The sequence below is a fragment of the Onychostruthus taczanowskii genome, unplaced genomic scaffold, assembly GCF_017590055.1.
Source record: "Onychostruthus taczanowskii isolate IOZ18803 unplaced genomic scaffold, ASM1759005v1 scaffold1, whole genome shotgun sequence".
Classification (NCBI taxonomy): Eukaryota; Metazoa; Chordata; class Aves; order Passeriformes; family Passeridae; genus Onychostruthus; species Onychostruthus taczanowskii.
The window spans coordinates 19175805-19196543 of record NW_024496525.1 but is presented as its reverse complement, the minus strand read 5'-3'; the positions used below and the strand labels follow the sequence as shown (position 1 = coordinate 19196543).

Sequence of the window (20739 nt, the reverse complement as noted above, 5' to 3'; positions counted from 1 at the left end):
ATTTCTAATAAAGAGCCCTTGAACACTTGGTTGCTGTCATCACGTTCCGTGCTAGCGCACATGCAGGAGACAAGCGCAGCCGCTCTCTCCTCCAGTCTTCTCTCCCTAGAAACTGAGACATGAAACACACTTTCATTTTGCTCTGCACCTTCAGGCAAAGGGAGAGTCTCTTGTGGAGTTGCAGAGTCTGTGCTGAGGGACTGACCAGGAAACCTAGGACCTAAGATTATGTAAAATGTATGTTTCTTTGACTTTTCACCAGTGCAGAGTCTGACTGTCTCGAGGGACACAGCTGCAGCCCAATACCCTCTTCTGTCCCCTTCTCCTGTTACGGGTGGCTCATCTGTGGAGGGAGACAGGGATGCTATTCATGAGAGCTGGGAGGGTGCAGCACGTAGGTGTGTAGGAGCAGGAGAGGCCGTGCACAGAGCCTGTGCAGACAGTACAAGAAGAGTGTGGGTGGGCAGAGGGGGGTGAGGGTGTGTAGCTGTCAGAGAGCAAACACGTGTCGCAAAACTTCTACCAGCACCAGGCTACTGCCCAGGCACCACCTGCCCAGATCAAAGCCTTTCCTGCTTGTGTTAAGGGAGGCTTTGAACCTGCAACGACTCCCCCCCACACTTCCCCTTGCCTCCAAAGCTGGTTCCAACAGGGGCAGCTTTGGGGAGGCGCGGGGACACACAGAAAACTCACCTTGCCTCTCTCACCCACACTGTAGGAAGGAATGGTGTTCTGCGCGCTGGAGGGGCAGAACGCCTCTTCCCACCTTTCTGCTCTCCACGTGGGAGTTGTCAGGACCTCAGAGGCCCAAGAACACTTTTCTCCTGGACCGGGTCGGTGGGAGGTGGACGGAGCTGCTGCAGGTGCGGCTGGTGCTGAAGGGACAGCTACGGCGGAGACAGGCCTGGGGGGGCAGGAACGCGGGGAGGGTCGGGAACGGAGACGACCGGACAAGAACAGGACGCGGGAGGGACATATGGAGAGGGAGCGAGGAGGGGTCTGGGGTTGAAAAGCACAGGGACAAGGACAGGAACAGGGAGAGACACGAGGCTTTGGACGGAGAGAGATAGACACAGGGCAGGGGCAGAGAAAAGAGGAACAGGAAAAGAGCAGGAAGGGAGAGGAAGAGCAGGGCAGACTCCGGGCTGCGCTCCGGCTCGGCTACCGTGAGGGTCTCTGCACGGCCGGCTGTAGTAGCGGCTCCGGCGGCGCCAGACACGCCGGTACCGGGCGGCTCCCGCCGCGCCCGGGGACAAGGGGACTGCAAGGTGGCAGCGTGCAGCCCGCAGCGCCGCGGGGCCGGGGCGGCTCCGGGGCCGCCGGGGCTCCGCACACACCGGCGCCGGCGGCTCCTTCAGGCTGCCGGCACGGGTGTGCTCGGCGTGCCGGGGCACCCACACGGCCACCAGCTCGCTGCCCGCCGCCTGCGGCCCCTCGGGCCATCCCGTGCCCCGACGATGCAGGCTGAGCCCCGGGGCCGGGGGTGACCGCCTCTCCGGCGGGGATGCGCCGTGCCCGGCCACAGCTGCTGCTGCTGCAGCTGCGGCTCTGCTCCGGCTCGGTAGCCGAGCGCCGCAGGTTGCATCCGGACAGCACTTGACCAGCTGTTTTGTATATTTTCTAATTTCGTGCAGAACAGGGCAGCTATCATAGAGGTAATCTGTAGATCCGTGGCTTTAAGGGATAAATTAGAGCACTGGATTTTATCCGTATTGCAGTGGATTAGAGCAACCTCTCCCCCCTCCCCTTCTCCTCCTCCCACCCCTCCTTTCCAATTCACTCCCCCCTCCTCCAGCACCACCTTTTTTCCTCTCATGCAATACCAAGACTGACCCTGCCTGGCAGAGAGACTGCTAGGCGAGCAGAGCAGTGCTCGCATCGCCAGCACACCGCGGGAGCCGCCTCTCCCCTTCCAGCCGCTGCAGCCCCTCCGGGGCACCGCTGCTGCAAGTTCCCCGGAGGCTGGCGCCGGGGCCGGGGTGTCTCCTCCGGGAACCGGGGAGCGGTCGCTGCCCACGGGCTGTCCCTGTGCCTCGGCCCGGCAGGGGCCGTGGGGCGGCGGCGAGGGAGAGCGGCCCCCGGAGGGCATTTCCCGAAGGCAGCGGGGCCGGGACCCGGCAGGAAATGGAAGGATGAAGTGTGCGGCCGGAGCGGTGATGTTCCTTCTCTCCTTGCTTTCCCCCGCAGGAACATAATCCGCAATGCTAGTTCTCAGGTTGCTCAATGTTGTCGCTCCAGCCTACTTCTTGTGCATCTCCCTAGTGACCTTCGTCCTCCAGATCTTTGTCTTCATCCCCAGCATGTTCAGAGACCCTTCCACCACCTCACTTTTCTCGCCTGTTCTGCTGCATGGTGCCCTCTTCCTCTTCCTCTCAGCTAATGCCCTGGGAAACTACGTCCTTGTGATCCAGAACTCCCCCGAGGACTTGGGCAAGGACTTAAACTTGGGCAAAGGAGCCGAAGTGGCAGACTGGCTGGATGGAAGCAGGTCCCCTGGCTCAGCCTTGCCCGGCACTCACTTCTGTAGACTGTGTGCCAGAATCACCCAGAGGCATGACCACCACTGTTTCTTCACAGGGAACTGCATCGGGAGCAGGAACATGCGAAACTTCATCATGTTCTGCCTCTACACCTCCCTGGCTTGCCTTGACTCCCTAGTGGCAGGCATGGCTTACATTTCTGCTACACTTTCCATGTCCTTTGCGGACCCACTGGCCTTCCTCACTCTTCTGCCTCACTCCATCAGCCAGTTCTTCTCAGGTAAGGACTCCTTGCTCAGAGATGAGGGGCATGTTCCTCCTCCAAGGCTCCTGGGATGGGGGGACCTGATCATCCTTGGATAGTCATCTCTGTAGAGGTGTGGCATGGAAATGGGCTAGAGGGGCAATTGGCCTTCTTTGGAGGCTACAGCCAACGTTTCCAAAAGACTTTGCTTCACCTGAAATAGAAGCTGGGACCCACTCCAGGTTACATCCATAGCTACATTCCCAATGCATTAGGCTCTGGAAAATGCCCCATAACCAACTTGGTGGTGATAGAATAGAGCTATCTGTTGTGCAGGACATGTGTTGTAGTTTGACAGAGGAGATGGATTTCACTGCAGGTGTGAGGGATCTTTTGCCTGTCCTACAGGTAGAGGTGGGGGTGGTCCTGTAGGCCTTTGTACCCTGCAAATCTGCAGATTCCCCATATCCCAGCAGGTATATTTTATCCAGGTCCACTCACTCCCTTCACTGTCACCCACCTCCTGCCTCCTGGCAGTGCAATCTTACTGAGATCTTTTCATCCTTCCAGCACAGGAGAATTGGGGTTCAGGCAACAGAAACTGAGAGAAGAGTTAATGTGACATGATTAGGTACCTGTCTTGTGACCCCAGTCTGGGACACAAGTCCACAGAGAACCAGGGGAAATTCTCTGTGCTGCTCTTTGCAAAAGCTCCACACCAAAAACAAATACGTCCTTCTCCTTGCTTCCATTCCTTACCCTTCTTATTACTTCTTCCCCTTTCCCCTCTCTCCCCGCCTTTCTGTAAATCTTCGCAACCCTTCTTCCTCCCTCTCCTGATTTTGTTCCCATAACTCATCCTCTGCTCTTGCAGAGCAAGAAGCCTTGCCTCTTCACCTTTCAACACACCCTCAAACTCTCCAGCCTCAACCCTTTCTCTGTCCAAACCCAAGAGTAGACAGATCCTGGCCTCAGAGAAGGGATTATGCAGACAGCCTAGACTGCTACTCTGCCCTGAGAGTGACTGCAGAAAATTACCATCTCCCTTCTATGAGCTCCTGCCTCATACACTTACATCAGCTTTTACTAGACTAAAATAGGTATCCCATATATTTTAGCTTTGCAGGTTCAGCTGAGCTCAGTAAGAAGGGAGTATGTTTTGGCTTGTGCATTGTCACCAGAATTGTTAATTAAGATCTGAGTGTGGAGACTCCACTGCTGGGAATACAGGAGCCAGGGAGGCCCTAGCTTGCTTTTCAGAGTCCAGGCTGGGCTGCCATCTGAAAACAAACAAATATCTCTCTGCTTGGCAAATTTGCAGATTTTTCATGGTAATCACTGAAAGACAATAAACATGAAATCCTGCCATGACATTTTTATGGAATCATTTTTTCCAACTAGAAGAATTTTTGTAAATAATATTGCATGAGCTTTACTAGCATTAAAAACGCTGGGAATGATTTTCCCCTGTGCCTAAGCTCTGCTCAGCACAGCAGTCTGGGAGGGGGAGCAGGGATATGGGAGGAGATTATCAAGGAATTAGTTCTCTCTGACTCTGAGGGCTCATCTGCACAGTGGTGGGTCCTGGCATATATTTGCAGAGACACTGAAGAGCCCCAGCTCTGGTGGCAGCAACTGTGATGCCAATACAACATGTGGACAGTGTTTGAGTGGGACACAATGGGCCTGGGTGCAGAGCTAAGAGCCAGAACACCCTTGAGAGGCAGCAGCTTCCAGCAGCTCCCACCAAACCTCTAGTTCTGCTGAGAAGAGAACTGCTGCCTCACACAGCAAGATACAGGCATGTGGTGTCTGGATCGCTTGGGAGGAAGGACCTACTGGGTTTCTACCAGCTCATTCAACCTCCGTTTCAGGAAAGAAAAAACACAGTCTTGAATGGTTACCTGGAAGGGTTGCTCACACAGTATTTTTCAGCTAATGTAACTGTTACTTAAGTTGGACTTAAAAAACAGGGGACTGTGATAGCAGGGGAAAAACTTTATTTTTCTTCTTCTCCATCATGCCTGATGTACTGCAGAAGTAGTAAAGGAGGATGAAGGGTTAATCTACTGGTTTTATGTCAACCAAGTGTTCCCTGCTTTCGTGCTGGGAAAGTTTTCAGCTGGCTCATTCTGCCCAGACTGTACTCAGGCATGGATTTCAGAATCTGACCCAAAGTCGATAACTACAGCCTACAATACAGCTTTTCTGGCATGGATAATATATGGCAATCTAACCTTGAGATCACACCGGGTCACTTAGAGAAAAAGAATCCAAGACTAAAAGAGACTGTGGGGATGAGGGACAAATGGAGAGCACTATTGTAAACGCATCGTATTGAACTACACAAAATAAATTATAGAAAATACTTACCTACATAATGTAGGTAGCCTGAAGAAAAGGTTAAAAAAATCATGTATCTGCAAAGGATGGCTCAGAGATGCTTAATATTTTCAAGGGGAAACAAGGGTAATTACTTCCTGAATGTTGAATTTCAGCAAGTCAGATAAATAAAGCCTACAGGTGCCTTGCAAAGGGTCTAAAGAAAAGGTCTCTCCCCATATCCCTTCTCAGTATCAGTTGTAGGAAAAAAACAAATGTCTGCCACACTCAAGTCCAGTAAAAGATGAACAGAGAATCCAGTATTTGGCTCTGGGCTTCTTACCTGATAGATTAAGTTATTCTGACAGAATTGGTATGAGGATTTGTCATTATCCTAAGAGGCTTGTTCTTCTCTTGCTGTGTTGCATACAGAGTCCACTGAGCTGAATGGGATATAATAAGAAGGGAAAGATGACATTACATTTAGGAAGAAAATAGAATGATTCCTGTACCTTTTTCAAGTGAAGACAGTCTCTGAAAGCTTGAGACTGTAGTCAGTGTCCTTACAAATTATCCTCAGAGGAGCCTGCCCCAATCTCTCACTTATAGCACTGCCAGGTGGAAAAGATGGGATTCACAGATTGCAAAACCAGGTGATACCACCTTATCCATCCTTCTGCATAAGGGAAGCAAGAGATGCACATCCAGTGACCCTTCTGTTGGACTTAAAATCTGAAGCATCCATGTACCTTTTTTAGGCAGCTCACCTCTATTGTCCATGCAATACCTGCTTTAACGCAGCTGGTCTTGTAGGGCCCATGGTCTTCCAGAGGAACAGAGCATGTGAGAGCATTTTTATTTCTAAACCTTATAGGAACCAGTGAAAAGATATCAGCTATTTATACCAGTATTGACACACATTTCATTTCCTTTGTGTAGATATGCCTGTATGTAAATATGGGTGTTTAATAATACACCAATATGCACAAAACATGTGCATAAACATCATATGGGCACACAGAAAATGTTATATTAATGGGTTTAGCTCTGCTTACACACTGAAAGGTCACTCAGTGATGCCTGCTCTTATACTAATATTTTCAAGAAGGAGTTCTAAAATCATTGTAGAGGAAAGGGCCTACAGGATATTTTTATTCAAATATATTTATCACCAATATATACTAAAATACCCCCAGTTGAATTAGGAGCTTCAGATATTCAAAGTATTTTGAGTATTCTAGCAGCAGCTAATAAAAGGAATTTAGATTGTATTTTAGAAAGGTTTCTGTTTCTTTCTTGCATTCACATGAAAACTGCCTTGCTACAAAGGTAGGAAAGTCATTATTGATTTATTTTTCTTTTTTAACATTTACATATATATATGCACACATACTCATATGGTAGAGATGGAGAAACAGAGAAATCCAAAATATTTCTGCCTTGTGTTAATACAAAGAGTAAGGCTTCTTAGAAGGATTTATATGCTGTAGGGTCCACTTGTCTTTTCAAAATCCTGGAAATCTTAGATTCCCTCTGATGAGCAGGTAAATCCTTAAATAAATTAATCATTGTTCGGAATAGTGCTGAAGCAGATATGCTTTACTTCTGGTTGAATTTGTCCCTGTAATCTAGATCCTCAAATAAACAGCAAAAGGAGTAGTGTACAAGAGACCACTATCATTTTAGTATTTCTGCAGCAGATCCATTCATCAGACACTATGAAGGAAATAATTTAATTCAGTCAGAGCAACCAGCCTGTCTTGTCCGTACCTCCTCACTTGTGGCCAGAGAAAGTAGCTGGCTTGTTGGTTCCTGGGGCTGTGTTACATTGCATGTGGGCTGTGTCTAAGCTCTTTCTTTTATTGTCTTCCCTCCCTCCTGGTTTTCAGGAGCTCTCCTTAGCTCTGAGATGTTTGTCATCCTCATGCTCTACCTCTGGCTTGGGATCGGACTGGCCTGCGCCGGCTTCTGCTGCCACCAGATGCTGCTGGTCCTGCGCGGGCAGACTCGGTACCAGGTGCGGAAAGGAATGGTGGTAAGAGCCCGGCCCTGGAGGGAGAACCTGCAAGAAATCTTTGGCAAGAAATGGCTGCTTGGACTTTTCATCCCTGTGCAGAATGTGGAGAGTAGCTACCGTAGGCAGAAAGAGAAATAAAATCCGCAAGCATGTGTGTGCATCCCACGCGCACAACACCTTCCCTGTCCTCTCCCACTGTCTCCTGGATCACTACAGAGATGGGCTACTCCATCTTTTGGGATTGCAGCTGCTGTGGGAGGAAAGGATGGGCTATCAAACAGAATAAATTGAGCATATTTACATGGAAATCACAAACCATGTAGATGAGATACTTCAGCTTAGTAGCACTCCATCACTGCACCTGCATAGGTGGCAACAGTCTTTGAACTAGCAGAAAACTTAGTCAGACCCTCCTGTGACTTCCTGTCTGAATCCTTCAATCCCCAGCCCTTTTAGTCACCCTATATAGTCTTTAAAAACTGCATCAGGAGCCTGGGCTGTTGTGGAAGACTGTAAAAAGACTGTGTCTAGTCTTTGGGAGGGTTTTGTGGAGTGGCTCTTTGGCACTTATATACATGAGGTAACTTCACATGAGAGCATAATTCCAGAATTGTTTGGACAATGACCTCAGGTACATGGTGTCATTCTTGGGATTGTCCTATTCAGGGCAAAGAGTTGGATTTCAATGATCCTTGTGGGTCCCTTCCATCTCAAGATATGATTCTTGATTCACAATACTGACAAGACCTTAATGACAGAACTGCAATGCAATCAGGCTGTCCTAGGAACAGGTTATGAACATGGTTAATGCATCAGATAAACCTTCTGTCCACAGGCTAGAAATTCAGGAAGAAAACTAAAAGAAATTGAGAATTTCTCATTTCTGTTCGTGATCTGTTCCCTATACAATGACAGGTCAAGACTGTGGCTCTGCTACTTATTTTTAGCAATCTTTTGTCCAGTGACAGAGTCCAGGCAAAGCTGCCCTTCTGACAGGGAGCAGCAAGCAGACAAATCATGGTCAGATGGAGGGACAAGGAGAGAAAACCACAAAGGTGAATGAAAATGCTGTGTTTGAGAAGCTGTGTGATGAGACAGGCTATGCATACCTGTGAGAGAGAGAGAAGGAACTGTGGCCACACAGCGAGGAGTTGGGAGGGTGCCAAGAGCATTTCTGCTGTATCTGTGCCCTGATGCATCACTCTCTCACAGGGAACACCTGCACCATTAAGGCTGTGAAGAGTTCAAAATTCCAGAAGACAGGGAGGTTTTCCAGCCCATCAGGGCACTTCATTTTGCACTTAAACAAATAGAAAAATGCTTTTCTCAGACATCCCTGCCACACTTTAGTTACAGCTCTCCAGGGCAATTCCCTCTCGCATTGCTGCAGAGGGGTAAAATGATCCGTGTTATATCTCCATTAAGGATGTTAATAGAATTACTACAGGGATTAATCAACTTCATGTGTTCGTTGTTTTTTAGCTGCAGCAGCAGCCCATTAGATCAGTGCTGAGATCCTGTGCTTACAGATGTCTCAACAAAGGATACCGTAACATCTCTACCAGGATCGTAGCACTGGATTCCCCAGCAGCTGCAAGAGAGAAGCCTCTGTTTTGGCAAACTGCATCAGCTTATGTGGGCTGGGTAGGAATCCATTGCTTCTCTTTAATAGGCTGGGAGTATGCTGACAAGCCATGAAAAATGTTATTTCTTCCTCAGAAAGGCTCTTGGTGCATTCCCGATAGTGGAATGCCCCTTGCTTTTATCCTTGAGTTTCTCACAAGCCAGAATGGAGTCACTCACTCATACAGGCTTTGTAACCATCTTTGACCACTTTACACTTGAATACAAGTTTGAATCAATAACAAACAAAGTCTATTGTGATGAGCAGAGTAACCTTGAAAATGTAATGGAAAAACCCTTAGCTGGATAACTAAAACATGGAGGATATGCATCCTTCCAGACTGTGTGTGTTCGCATGAACACACAATTGTTTCCATGGCTAATATGATGTATTTTCTCTAACAGTGAACAATAAAAGGTATTCTGATTTTTTACCTGACCTGTATTGTGCTTTTTGACAGTTAGCTGTCATTAGCTGTCTCTATACATTTGTTACAGCATACACATGGATGTGTCAAAGGAAGAAATTAGGATTTGTTTATTGGCTTTGCCAGTAATTCGTCATGTGATTTTTGACAAGTCCTTTCATCCTCCCTACTTTAATGTAATGACCAATCTAGAAATGATCTAATAAACAATTTGCAGACCCATTCTAATTTCTATTTATAAATTACACTACCAAACTCATGCCTTGTCAACTCAAAGCTATGGGAAAATTAAGCTATTATCATCACCCACAAACAGCATCTTGACATAAACTTTTCCTTCCTGGCAAATGGTGTCAAGGTGAGCAGACAGTCACCTAGACACTGGAACCAGAGCCAGAGCCTCATGCCATACACTTTGTCTTGGAAGGATTATTCTCGTTCCACAGACTCACTGATCCAACTCCACTTTTGTAGACTTAAAGACAATAGGCTTTCTACATTTCAGCTAGAAGCCACCTCCCACCAGCAGAAATTATGGTTTGACATCTTTGCCCTCTGCTTTTGGCTTTTGAGGGACACTGCAGTCTTGGGCAGCTTATGGCACTTGGCACCTGCTGCCACAGTGCCTCAGGCTTTAGATCTCCTTAGGGCTGCACACTGAGAAGGGCAAAACAGCTCAGAGTTTCAGTGGGCCACTCTGCAAGGACAGAATTCACCCACTACAACATCAGTTGCCCCTGAAGCCTGCTGCCTCTTCACATCAGGGCTGGATCATACCTGGCCTGTGTCAGGGTTACAGCTGTCTGCCCTTACCACAAAATTTCAGTCCTTGCAGAAGCACAGACAGATCCCAGTTTGAGTCACTGCAGCACAGTCATGCACAGCTATTCTTCCTGTCAGACTCCTGTGTTACTGGCTGGAAATTGCTGCATCACCATTTTATGCAGCTAAATGGTTCATTTACAGCAAACTGCTGGATTTCAGCAGTCATGGTGGGACTTTCAGATGGCCACAGCCTTTACAGTTAATATCTTCTGGTATGGAAAGAGCTATAAAAATGTAACATTAGACCAGCCCTGTATATTGGCTTATTTCTCTGCTTATTCCAAAGTGTGCATACTGCCCTGTTTGGGGTAGTGGCTCCGCAGGAACAATTAAGAGTATTTTTTTTTAAATTAGTCAGCTGCCCAGACATCCCTTCCTTGTCATACCTTTCTATACCTACAGAAATCCTTGGCAAGAAAATGTAACAGGGCTCAATAACTGTAAATATAACCTTTGCTCTTAGCTATGATTTATTTAATGAAGGCTGAGCTCAATGGCAATGTCGCAAATTCTAAATCTGTTCACTGGCTCTAAAGTTTTCTAAGGATAAATAATAAAAGCTTCTCATCTTCTGCACTTAAAGAGTCATTACTTACTATTTGCATTTCATTTCGTAGCAGCTGCAATAGCAAATATATTTTGGAACATGATTTCTTGTGACAATGTCTAAATATTTGCAAAGGTTTTAAAAATAAAGCACTTAGGCTTCTCTGGCTTTGGAAAATCAGATGACCACCAGATTTCTTCTCTGATAATGCTAGTGGCTGAAGTAAAAGCTCCCTGTTGCTAAAGGCCTTGCACAGAGACCACAGATATTTGCTTAGTGGTTTGTCTATTTTAAGTGTGACTATCTGAAAAAATGGTGTCACCTCTAAGTTCTCAGAAGTCTTTGCAATGGCAGTATAAAGGAAATGAGGGGATGCAACTCTGAAGTAAACCAGAAATGTGTTCTTATGTACAGTAAGAATCTCATAAAAAGTAAGTAGTGGATGGTGTTCCTCTGCATGCTGCCCTATTGGGCAGCCCTGAAGGCCTGAAGGTCTTCATTAGATATCCTCAGAGGATATAGAGTTAAAACATAAAAGTAATAAGGCACAGGGAACATAGGAGAAACGATGACGTGAAATAGCATTTATCTTAAGAAATAGCCAGCTCAAGGGAGATGGTCACAGTCTAAAAATATTTTCAAGGAGACAGACTGAATGAATGAGAAGACTCATTAACTGTAAGGATATAGCTGGAGGAGGACAAGCAGTCCTGGACTGAAAGAAAAGCTGAGGTCGAAAGCAATCAGAGAAAGTGGCCCCAGTGAGAGCAGAAGTGATTTGATGTGCGTAGGGATGATGAGAGCCATCAGGCAGTATGAGGTATGACAACAATTTCAAGTTAACTTCATTGATTGTTGGCTGAATGGACACAAAGAAAGTTAAGAAAACTCATTGGTAATCACTTTCTGCTGAAAAAACCTCAAAGCCCCAGCAAAACCAAAAGGGTTTTTCTTTCTTGAACAGCAAATTGTGTTACAAGGAGGGGATGCATGGATAGAAACCATAAGCAGCAACAGCAGAGCCCATATAGTTCTCTTTGAGTTATTTAAAGACTAGACAGAGCTATCATAGTTGGAGTAAAGCAATGACCTATTTGTGCAATACAAACGAAGGGAGAAGAAAATTTAAACCTATGTGGAGTCTCTGTGTCCTGCTTGGTACTTAAACCTATGGAAACATGTCAGACAACAAACAGCAAGATAGTCTTTAATAATGACATGTCCAGACATGGGTTTTTTTTTATTTTCCAGCTCTTTTCTGGAAAGCCAGGGGAATAAAGAGGAATAAATTGGAGATTACACCAAAAGTCAGCAAACATGGACCAAAGAGTGCTTCAGTCCTCTTGTGGAACTGCCCTGGCAGCAGCCTTGTCTTCATTACACCAAAGAGCTTTTAGCATTGGTTGTCCTACTGAATCTAACTGGCAAGTGATGCCAGAACTCCAGCATCCCAGTCCCATGTCTCCTAAGGTTCTTGGAGCCAGATTTTTCTAGTCTTCCCAGATGTTTCCAAATAAAAATTGTAATTTCTCAAGTGTGTAGTGGGTTGATTCTGGCTGGACAACTAGGCACCCACCAAACCCCCTCTATTACTTCCCTCTGCATCTGGACAGGGGAGAGAAAATATAACTAAGGAAGGGTTCATGGGTTGAGATAAGGACTGGGAGAGATCAATCACCAAATACCGTCTTGGGTAAAAGAGATTCAAATTGGGGATATTAATTGAATTTATTACTAACAAAATCAGAGCAGGATGATAAGAAGTAAAACAAATCTTAAAAACACCTTCTCCCCACCCCTCTTTCCCCTCCTTACTGAGATCTACCTCCTCTGCCCCAGAGCAGTGCAGGGAGATGGGGAAGGGGGGTTATGGTCAGTTCATCACTCGTTATTTCTGTTGCCAGCCAGGGGCAGGAGTCCCTCCCCTGGTGCAATGTGGGGTCCCTCTCATGGGAGACAATCCCCCACAAACTTCTCCAATGTAAGTCCATCCCATGGGCAACAGTTCTCCATGAACTGCTGCAACATGGGTCACTCTTCCATGGGATATAGTCCTTTAGTCACAGCCTGCTACAGTTGGGTCCCCACGAGGTCTCAAGTCCTACCAGGAAACCCGCTCCAGCGTGGGCTCCTCTCTCCATGTGTCTGCAGGTCCCTGCCAGGAGCACAGGCCTCCCACAGGTTCACAGCTTCCTCCCAGGCATCCACCTGCTCTGCTATGGGTCTCTGCCACAGGCTGCAGGTGGATTCCTATAGCCCTGTGGTCCTCTGTGGGCTGCAGGGTGACAGCTGCATCACCATGGTCTTCACATGGGCTACAGGGCAATCTTGGCTCTGGCACCTGGAACGCTTCCTCCCTCTGCTCCACTTGGTGTCCTGCAGAGTCATTTCTGTCATGTATTTTCACCCCACACTCATCTGGCTGCAATTACATCTGCTCAACAACTCTTTTTCCTTCTCAAACACGTTATCACAGAGATGTTACTATAATTCCTGATTGGCTCAACATTAGTCACCAGCACATACATCTTGGAGCCACTGGGCATTGTCTCTGCTGGACATGGAGGAAGCTTCCGGTAGTGTCTCACAGAGCCTCACTGTAGCCTCTCCACTACCAAAACCTGGTCATGCAAACTCAATATACCGTGTCATACACTGTTTGCACAGCACCTCATTTAACATGTTATCAGTCACCTTAATAGCTGTTCCAGAGTTGCTATCAATTAACAATGAATGGAGCATGTTGATCAGTTTACTTTACAAGAGGCAAGTTGGGGGCAATAGAGGCAAGGCTGTGCCCCTAAAGATTCTTCAAGGCACAAAAAAATTCCACTCATTAATGAACTACTATAGATTAGAAGCCATCTGAGATTATTTTAAAATTTTACACTGTCCCAAAAGTCAGTACTTAGAAGTCCTGGTCCTTTTTACCTTAGACTCTGACAAATCCCAGCATCTCTCCAATAAAATTGTGCAAACTACACAGACACATGAAAGCAAGCAGGACAGAAGCTTCATAGATGAAGACAATAATGAAAACACTCAGTCCTAAAGGTAGCAGAGAACTGTATCTCAGTCCAGGAGAAAAGATTTGAGCATATTCTGAGCTTCTAAAATAGATATAATCCCATAACTGCAGTTGCAGTACTCACACCCTTCATTTTACTCATGTGTTTTCCAGGTGTGCTGGTTAGACTGCAGTAATCAATGACTTCCAGGACTGTATTGAGGGCATTTTTCTGATTTCAAATATTGTATCTTTTTAGGTGGAATAATGTGACCTCTGATATGTCTCCAGGCTTTTGACCCCGGTTTCTTATGTTGCATTATTACAGTTACATGAAGAGGTTTACATGCTGGAAAGGAAAATTACATGCATGGGCATAAATTAATCCATGGTGGAGGGGCACAACAGATGTTTGTTTACACCACAAAAGGTTTTTTTAGTGTCCCAACACAGCAGCTATCACTCTATCCCTTCCTCTAGCCTTATCAACCTTGAGATACTTATAAAAGTTTCCCTGCATAGGCATAGAAGCAGAGATTTTAGTAAGCTATATTTTTTCCTTTCAGTTTTCCAAACCATAAGAAAACAGTCTCTATACTCGCTTATGGAATTACATTGGGGAAATTAAGCCAGTGAGTAAGTAGTTTAATCTATTAACATGAAACAAAATGTAGGTTAGTATAACTACACAAATGCTCAGCCTTTAGAAAATCTAGCACCAGAACCATGATAGCCCACAGACATGACTTGTCGTTCCAATTCTTATACAAGAAGCTTGAAGCACTTTGTAATAGGGAATAAGTTTTGTTTTTCTCATTTTACAGCTGAGAAGATAAAAGAGCCTTCTACAAGGGGAAACAAGAAACTGAGCCTGGGGCCATCTCAATTCCAGCCATATGTTATTGTTTGAATTATTTCATGCAGCAGTACGAATGCCAGTGCCAAGTGCTTTTGAGGTGGGTGTGATTTGTGGGATTAATGTGACAAATTTAAGACTACAGCATATTTTTTTAGCTGGAAGAGAGGAAGGAACACTCAATGAAAGCAGCAAGTTAGTTCCTCTTCACCACCAAGATACATTTCAGCTTATATATCTAAATCAAATAGGGAAAAAAATCTTTGTGCTTAAACATAGATTTTTAAAAAGAAACCTGGAAAACTGGTCTACTGTGTTTACAGTTACATTCAAATCTATTTTCGTGTATCTGTGAGAAAAATCTTTGGTAGCATTGATGTTCAGTATTCTTTTCCTTTCTTTTGCCTTTGTTCTTTCTCCTTAACAGCTGCCACCTACTTATGGCATTAATTTTGTGGAATTTACTTCATCTTTTTTCCACTTTCTTCTTGCCAAATTGCCGAGATTTTAGGTGTTGGCCATATGGCAACCAGTTCCTCACTCAAAGTTCTCTTATTTTATCTTCTACCTGATGTGACAATTTAGACTGTAGAAAAGCAATGGAAAATTACAGTGCATTGACAACAGTGTGTGATTTAAAACAAATACTTTCTCATGCCAAGGAGATATGGAACATTAATAGTAATCTCTAAAGCAAGATTGAGAGCTGATGCTACACATTGTAAATATTGCATTTTCATCAAGATCTTTTTTGTTAATAAGAAAGAAACCAGGGCAAATCTCAAAATAAGGAAGAAGTTCAAAAGCATATGTTAGACACTCAGTGCTCTTGGCACTTGTAGGACATTAAGTGTGAACAAAATTGACAGTATCAATTTCATGCTGTTATGTGTGCTTAAGTTATAGAAGTTCTCACCTGGAGCTTGGGTGCCATGGAAATGCATGAAGATCCAAGAAAAACTGAGTGCTGCTATACTTGTTCTCATCCCAAACAGAAAATAATCTCAGGCAAATTGAGACCTATTTTTAATCATACTTATATTTTGAAGGGGCATAAGATGGATGCAATAGCCCATTTACTGAAAAATGATGTGTTAAGGACTGATCTTACATCAGAACAGTCACATTTATCACACATCAGGGTGTGATAAAGAAATTACAAAAGCATGCCCAAAGATAATCTAAGCTGTGGAGGACAATGGAGTGTTTTCCTCCCATCCTCACACTAATATGAGAGGTAGGCAGTGACTTGTTATTGTTATTGTCATTATATTTTATGAAATAGTGAATGTCTGCGTGGCTGCTGAGCACTTGGTTGTTACTGAACTGGCAGCCAGAGCAGTGAGATGAAGTAAGAATGTGGCACTCCTCTGAGGCATTCATCTGCAGATGAACAAATGTTATAATGTGGAAACAGGAAAAGTGGTATCAAGGCATCCCTTGCCCCCTGGAATGGAAGGCATCCATCTTCTTCCACTCACCCTGCAAAGCTCACTGATACACATTTCACATCAGATGGCTGTAGTGTCTCAGGCTGGTAAATGTTTAGATGCTGAAGAAGCAGTGGAATTTGAAAAACAAAAAGCCTTAGAAACTGCAATTACCCTTCCCATAACTTCACTGGCTCCAGGATCAGGCAGAGGCAGTGCATTACTCTGCTTCTCCTAACACCACTCTAAGTTTGGCTGTGGAAAAAACTGAACAGGTAACAATTTTAACATGCAGGCAAGTTTGACCTTTGCATCCCAGTCTTTCAAAGAAATAGAGGCACACGTCAGGTGCGTGTTCAGACTGCCCAGCCTGTTTCTGAACTGCTAGAAGGTAGTCAGGGCCATTGGTTTATCTGGGCACCAACATCTCACTCTCTATGTCAACACCTGTCTTAACTACAGTTTCTCAACATTCTCTTCCCAAATGCTGCTACTGCACAGGACCAGGAGCACTACAGCAATAGACCTCAGTGCAGCTACTTGCTCTGCTCTGTCCCAGTTTGGGTTGGCTGCAGCTCCCATTATGCATCTGTGTCACCCTTGAGCCAGAAATGACACAAATTCACTCGAAGGCTGATTTGCAGGAGAAGAGCGTTTAACAGGAAAAATCTGCTCTTTTATAGACAGATTTGACACATTCTACTTGATTGTCTGATTAACAAAAACATCTTTCTCACAAACAGTCCTTGAGAAGAACAGAAAAACAGAGTAGGAAAACACCACTTGCAGTTTGTTTATACTAACAAGTTATCATTGTTTCTACAATTCCCTAAAAAGTCTCACAAGCCCACTGTGAGAAAACAAAGCCCATTTTCTCGCTTTCTGACCAGGCTGCTGCATCCACACATCTGGAGGAGTTTCACTATTCGGATGATTACCATCAAGCTCAGACTTTCATCCTTGCACAATAAGGATCAGTTTGCAATCAAATGTTTTGGAATGCTTTCTGGTCATTTATCACACAAGTAATCTCAGCAACCCCCTTTCAGAATGTTCTAAAAAAGCATTAATGTGTAAGTGTTCTACAAGCATGGTTAGTGATAGGATGTTGAACAGTGAAAACCATTTTCACTTTGATGCAGACTATCCTATTCTGACTTCCGAGCATGTTTGGATAGGTATAACATTTGCATGGGAAACAATATTTAGCAAGGACACAAAACAATAGGCCCTGCTAACACTCACCCCGGGTAAAACAGCTTTCCCACTGTCCAGTCATATTTCACACTTTGCACACTAAACACTGCTCATTTCACAAAATAGCCACTGCACTGAACTCTGCCTCTGGCAAATGTAGAACAGGACCTATCCAGAACCATGAAGTCTTATGCCAAACAAAACTATTTTTTTTTAGCTAGAATTTTTAAGGTGAAAAAATGGTATTTGTACTCACTAAACAGCAATTTTCTCAGGAGATGCTGTTTCATCCTCACTTACTTGGGATCTTAGTCTCCTCTGCCATTGCAAACAACTGAGCAGTTTTGACTGGCTACATGGGCTTCTGCATCATTGGCATGAGTGGTGGAACCACTCATCACAGTTGGGGTAGTTGGGGTCCTGTTTCTTTTACAGGCAACCCAAAATGCAGGTGAAGAAAATGAAGGTTTACCTAATTTCTTTAGAGAAATAACATCTTCCCCCTTTCCCACACTCCAGACTATTTCCATAGTGCTTGAGATTCACTGAAAAATGAATGCTATGAGTAACACTGAAAAACACTTAAGCTTTCAGCCAAAAGACTTTTTCATTTTCAAAAAAATCCACCTGAGTTTTTCACTGAAAACATACAGATTTTTCAAGCAGTCCTATTTGTTAAAAACCACTAAGGATTGGTTTTCTCTCTGTTACTGGATTTCTTAGTCCTGGCCTACGTACATGGCCTAAAAAAAATCCTACTGCTATGGAAAAAAAGTAAGATTGTGTTAACTGAGCATGGTAAGAAGCATTTCAGTTCCCATTAACAAAATTAATTTAATCACAATAAGAACAAGAAGAAAACAATTAAGAAGTTGATGAAACTCCCCTTTTGGCCCTGGAAAGTCCATTTCCTCCATTTCTTAATATGTATGAGATGCAGAAGAAATCTTTGCTGGCAGCGCTTCAGTTCAAGATAAAAATTATAATGCTGCAGTGCACAATGGCAAAAGCATTTCACAAAAATTCCTGTTGAGCAATTAGAAAAAAGATGTATTATTCCCCTCAGATCATAAGAGTAGCTTGATTTTTACTTCAAAAAGTAATTCAGAACATTTCAAACAACAGTTATTACGCATTTTAAATTAAGCAAGTCTGAATAAGTTGTGACTGAAAATTTGACAGGGCTAATCAAGAAGCTTTCTGGACCACCAATACTATTTAAATGAATTTCCCACTTCTAGGAAAGATTTCAGAGGACTTAGGTGAGGAAAGAACTAATACAGCATCAGTTTTTCAGTAAGTAGGTAGGCTGATTTAAATTGACATAGCAGGAAACAGAAAGAAAATAATGGAATAACCCATAATTTTTGATCATTCCAGGACATAGAAAGCAAAACTAATTGAAATTAATAAAGCTTACAAGCAATAGAGCTGGTCAGATAAAATTGACTCCTTATATTGATCAGCTAGAATTCAAAGTTGGTTGAAGACAAAGCCAACACACATGTAGTATTTCTATTACTGATGGGCATTTAAAAGTGCCACACGACACTTTGGCTTCAGCCAAAATTAACTGTCTGGTATGAAAGAAGTTGCAACTATGGTTTCTGAATTGTATACAGACATCCATTAAACACAACCATCTGTTCCTGTTTTAAAAATTGGTTCTTTATTATTTTATTTTTTCTTTACTATTAAAACTTTATTTAATATTATTTTCAATAATTGAAATATAAGATAAAATTACCTTTCAAATCTCATGTAAAGATGAAAAAGTTTCAAAGGAGAGAAGCAGAGAAAACTAATGAATACAACTGGCCACTTCCTGCAACCAGCTTGCTTTGTTTTCTGGCTGCAAACTGCATTCAAAGGAATGTTGAAACATACAGGGGTTCACCAACCACAGAAGCAACAGGCACAGGGATTATTTGTATTTCAAATCTGATGTCACGGCCAAGACTGTTATAAAAATGAGGTAGAGTAGCAGTAGGGAGAGTTGATACTGTACAATTCTTCTAGCAGTCCTGTTTTGCTATTAGTGTTCCAATTAAAAATGCATTTAAATTATTGTAAAGGATCCAAAGTAGAGTGCCACAAACAGAGGATCCAGAAGACTTGAGTCTATTTACTTATTTTTAAAAAGAAAGATGAAGAGTGACTTGTTCAGTTTGAAAATGCCTACATTGAAAACAGCAATGTCACACCGTGCACTTCAGTTTAGCACACAACAGACAAAAGATCTGACAGCTGGATATGGAAAGATGACAAATTCTGGCTCAATGTAAGAGGCATGTGTTTAATAGTAAGTAATTATTCTTTAAAAAATTTGCGTGGATTCTTAATTGTAGGAGCTTTCAAATCAATGCAGGATACTTCTTCTAAGAACAGCTTTAGTTCAAACAAGAATTTGAGGAAGTCTTGGAAAGTGCTCAGCAAGAGAGCAGACTGAACACATGGTGTTTCCTTCCGCCTTCTGAATCAGATTACACTGGAACTGTTAAATTTTTCTCATGGAAATACCTCAAAGGAAGTAGATTTAAAAAGGGAAGAGAAACGGGCATGAACATTTTGGACACGTAGGACCATGCAATGCAGTTGGGACTCTATGGCCACAACCTGAAAGAAGAATCACCTCGGTACAGTAAGTGTGTAAAATTGTGTAGGTAGGGAGGGACTCTACATTTTTGCACTAGAAATTATGAAAATGAAAGCAGGAACAGCATGCTATGTTCAGTCTAGTGGATGCCAGAAATTTTGCATGCCAGGAGATTGCTCAGCTCAAGCCTACAGGGGTACTGTTTCTTTCAGACTGTTTTTATCATGAGAAAGAAAAAAATGACAGATACAATGCACCTGAAAGAAGAAATTCACCTTTGTGGCCTTGGTGAAACATAGGTGAAGATGCCTGACATGCTGCAGATAAACTTAACCATGTAAAGGAAAAGGTAGTCAGAAGAGACAGAAACCTGAGAATTTCCTGTTTGTGAATACATACTTTGTGAATACAAAGTTTGCAAACACTGAATTTCTAGTTTCAGGAAATAAAATTATTCCAATTGATGACACTCCTTTTTGGATACAAAGCACTGAAATTCAAGTTGTCTTGTCTAATGTCAAGTAAGCGCTTTGAACAGAATCTCTTGTATCTTAACACAAGATTTCATGCCATGAGGCTGCTGGATGTTTTGACCATGACTGCCTAGTTCTCCCTGCTAGTCATGTTTGAACAAAAGAAAGACCATGTAGACGGCCACACTTTGAAGAAATGTATTTTGGTGAAAAGCTGGTATAGATTTAGTTGGAGAATTTTCTTCAAGAGAAGAGTGTAACATTTTTTACTCCAGTAATTCTTTCAGTAGCCAAGATTCTTACTTCACAATTTCAAACTTCTGCATACCCAGCTGACAGGATTGACACAGCGTAGGAGTTCACCCTGCACAGACGGTGAGCATAATGTACAGTCATCACGGAGACAACAGCTCAGAGATGGAAAAATCCTTCCAGGTTGTTCATGACAGATCCATGGCAGTGGTCACCCACGACAATATATTTTTAGAGTTCTGTACAGCCCACTTCTATGCATGCTCCTCCCAGAGACCCTTTAATTCATAGATACTGTTAAAGCTCACCTGACTCTCTTCAGAGAGCTACATCATAGTATCACTTTTGTATCTGCACTTCCCCACATGCTGCTGTGGAGCTGTACTTAAAGCATGTTTGGAACTAGGGACTTTGCAGTTCAACAGCACTAAATAATCCACAA

General features: G+C 43.8%; 1 protein-coding gene across 1 annotated transcript; it reads left to right on the top strand.

The window, feature by feature from the left end:
- Positions 1–2201: 2201 nt before the first annotated feature.
- ZDHHC22 (zinc finger DHHC-type palmitoyltransferase 22) lies at positions 2202–7201 on the top strand. Its single transcript, XM_041427534.1, has 2 exons — positions 2202–2760; positions 6936–7201. The coding sequence occupies exons 1-2, from the start codon at positions 2202–2204 to the stop codon at positions 7199–7201; spliced, it is 825 nt and encodes a 274-aa protein (XP_041283468.1).
- Positions 7202–20739: the final 13538 nt, after the last annotated feature.

Bases quoted from the DNA above. Each gene is read 5' to 3' on its own strand.
- ZDHHC22 (XM_041427534.1), top strand. From the start codon at position 2,202: ATGCTAGTTCTCAGGTTGCTCAATGTTGTCGCTCCAGCCTACTTCTTG. The intron at 2,761-6,935 runs GTAAGGACTCCT...CCTGGTTTTCAG, and splicing joins CATCAGCCAGTTCTTCTCAG to GAGCTCTCCTTAGCTCTGAG.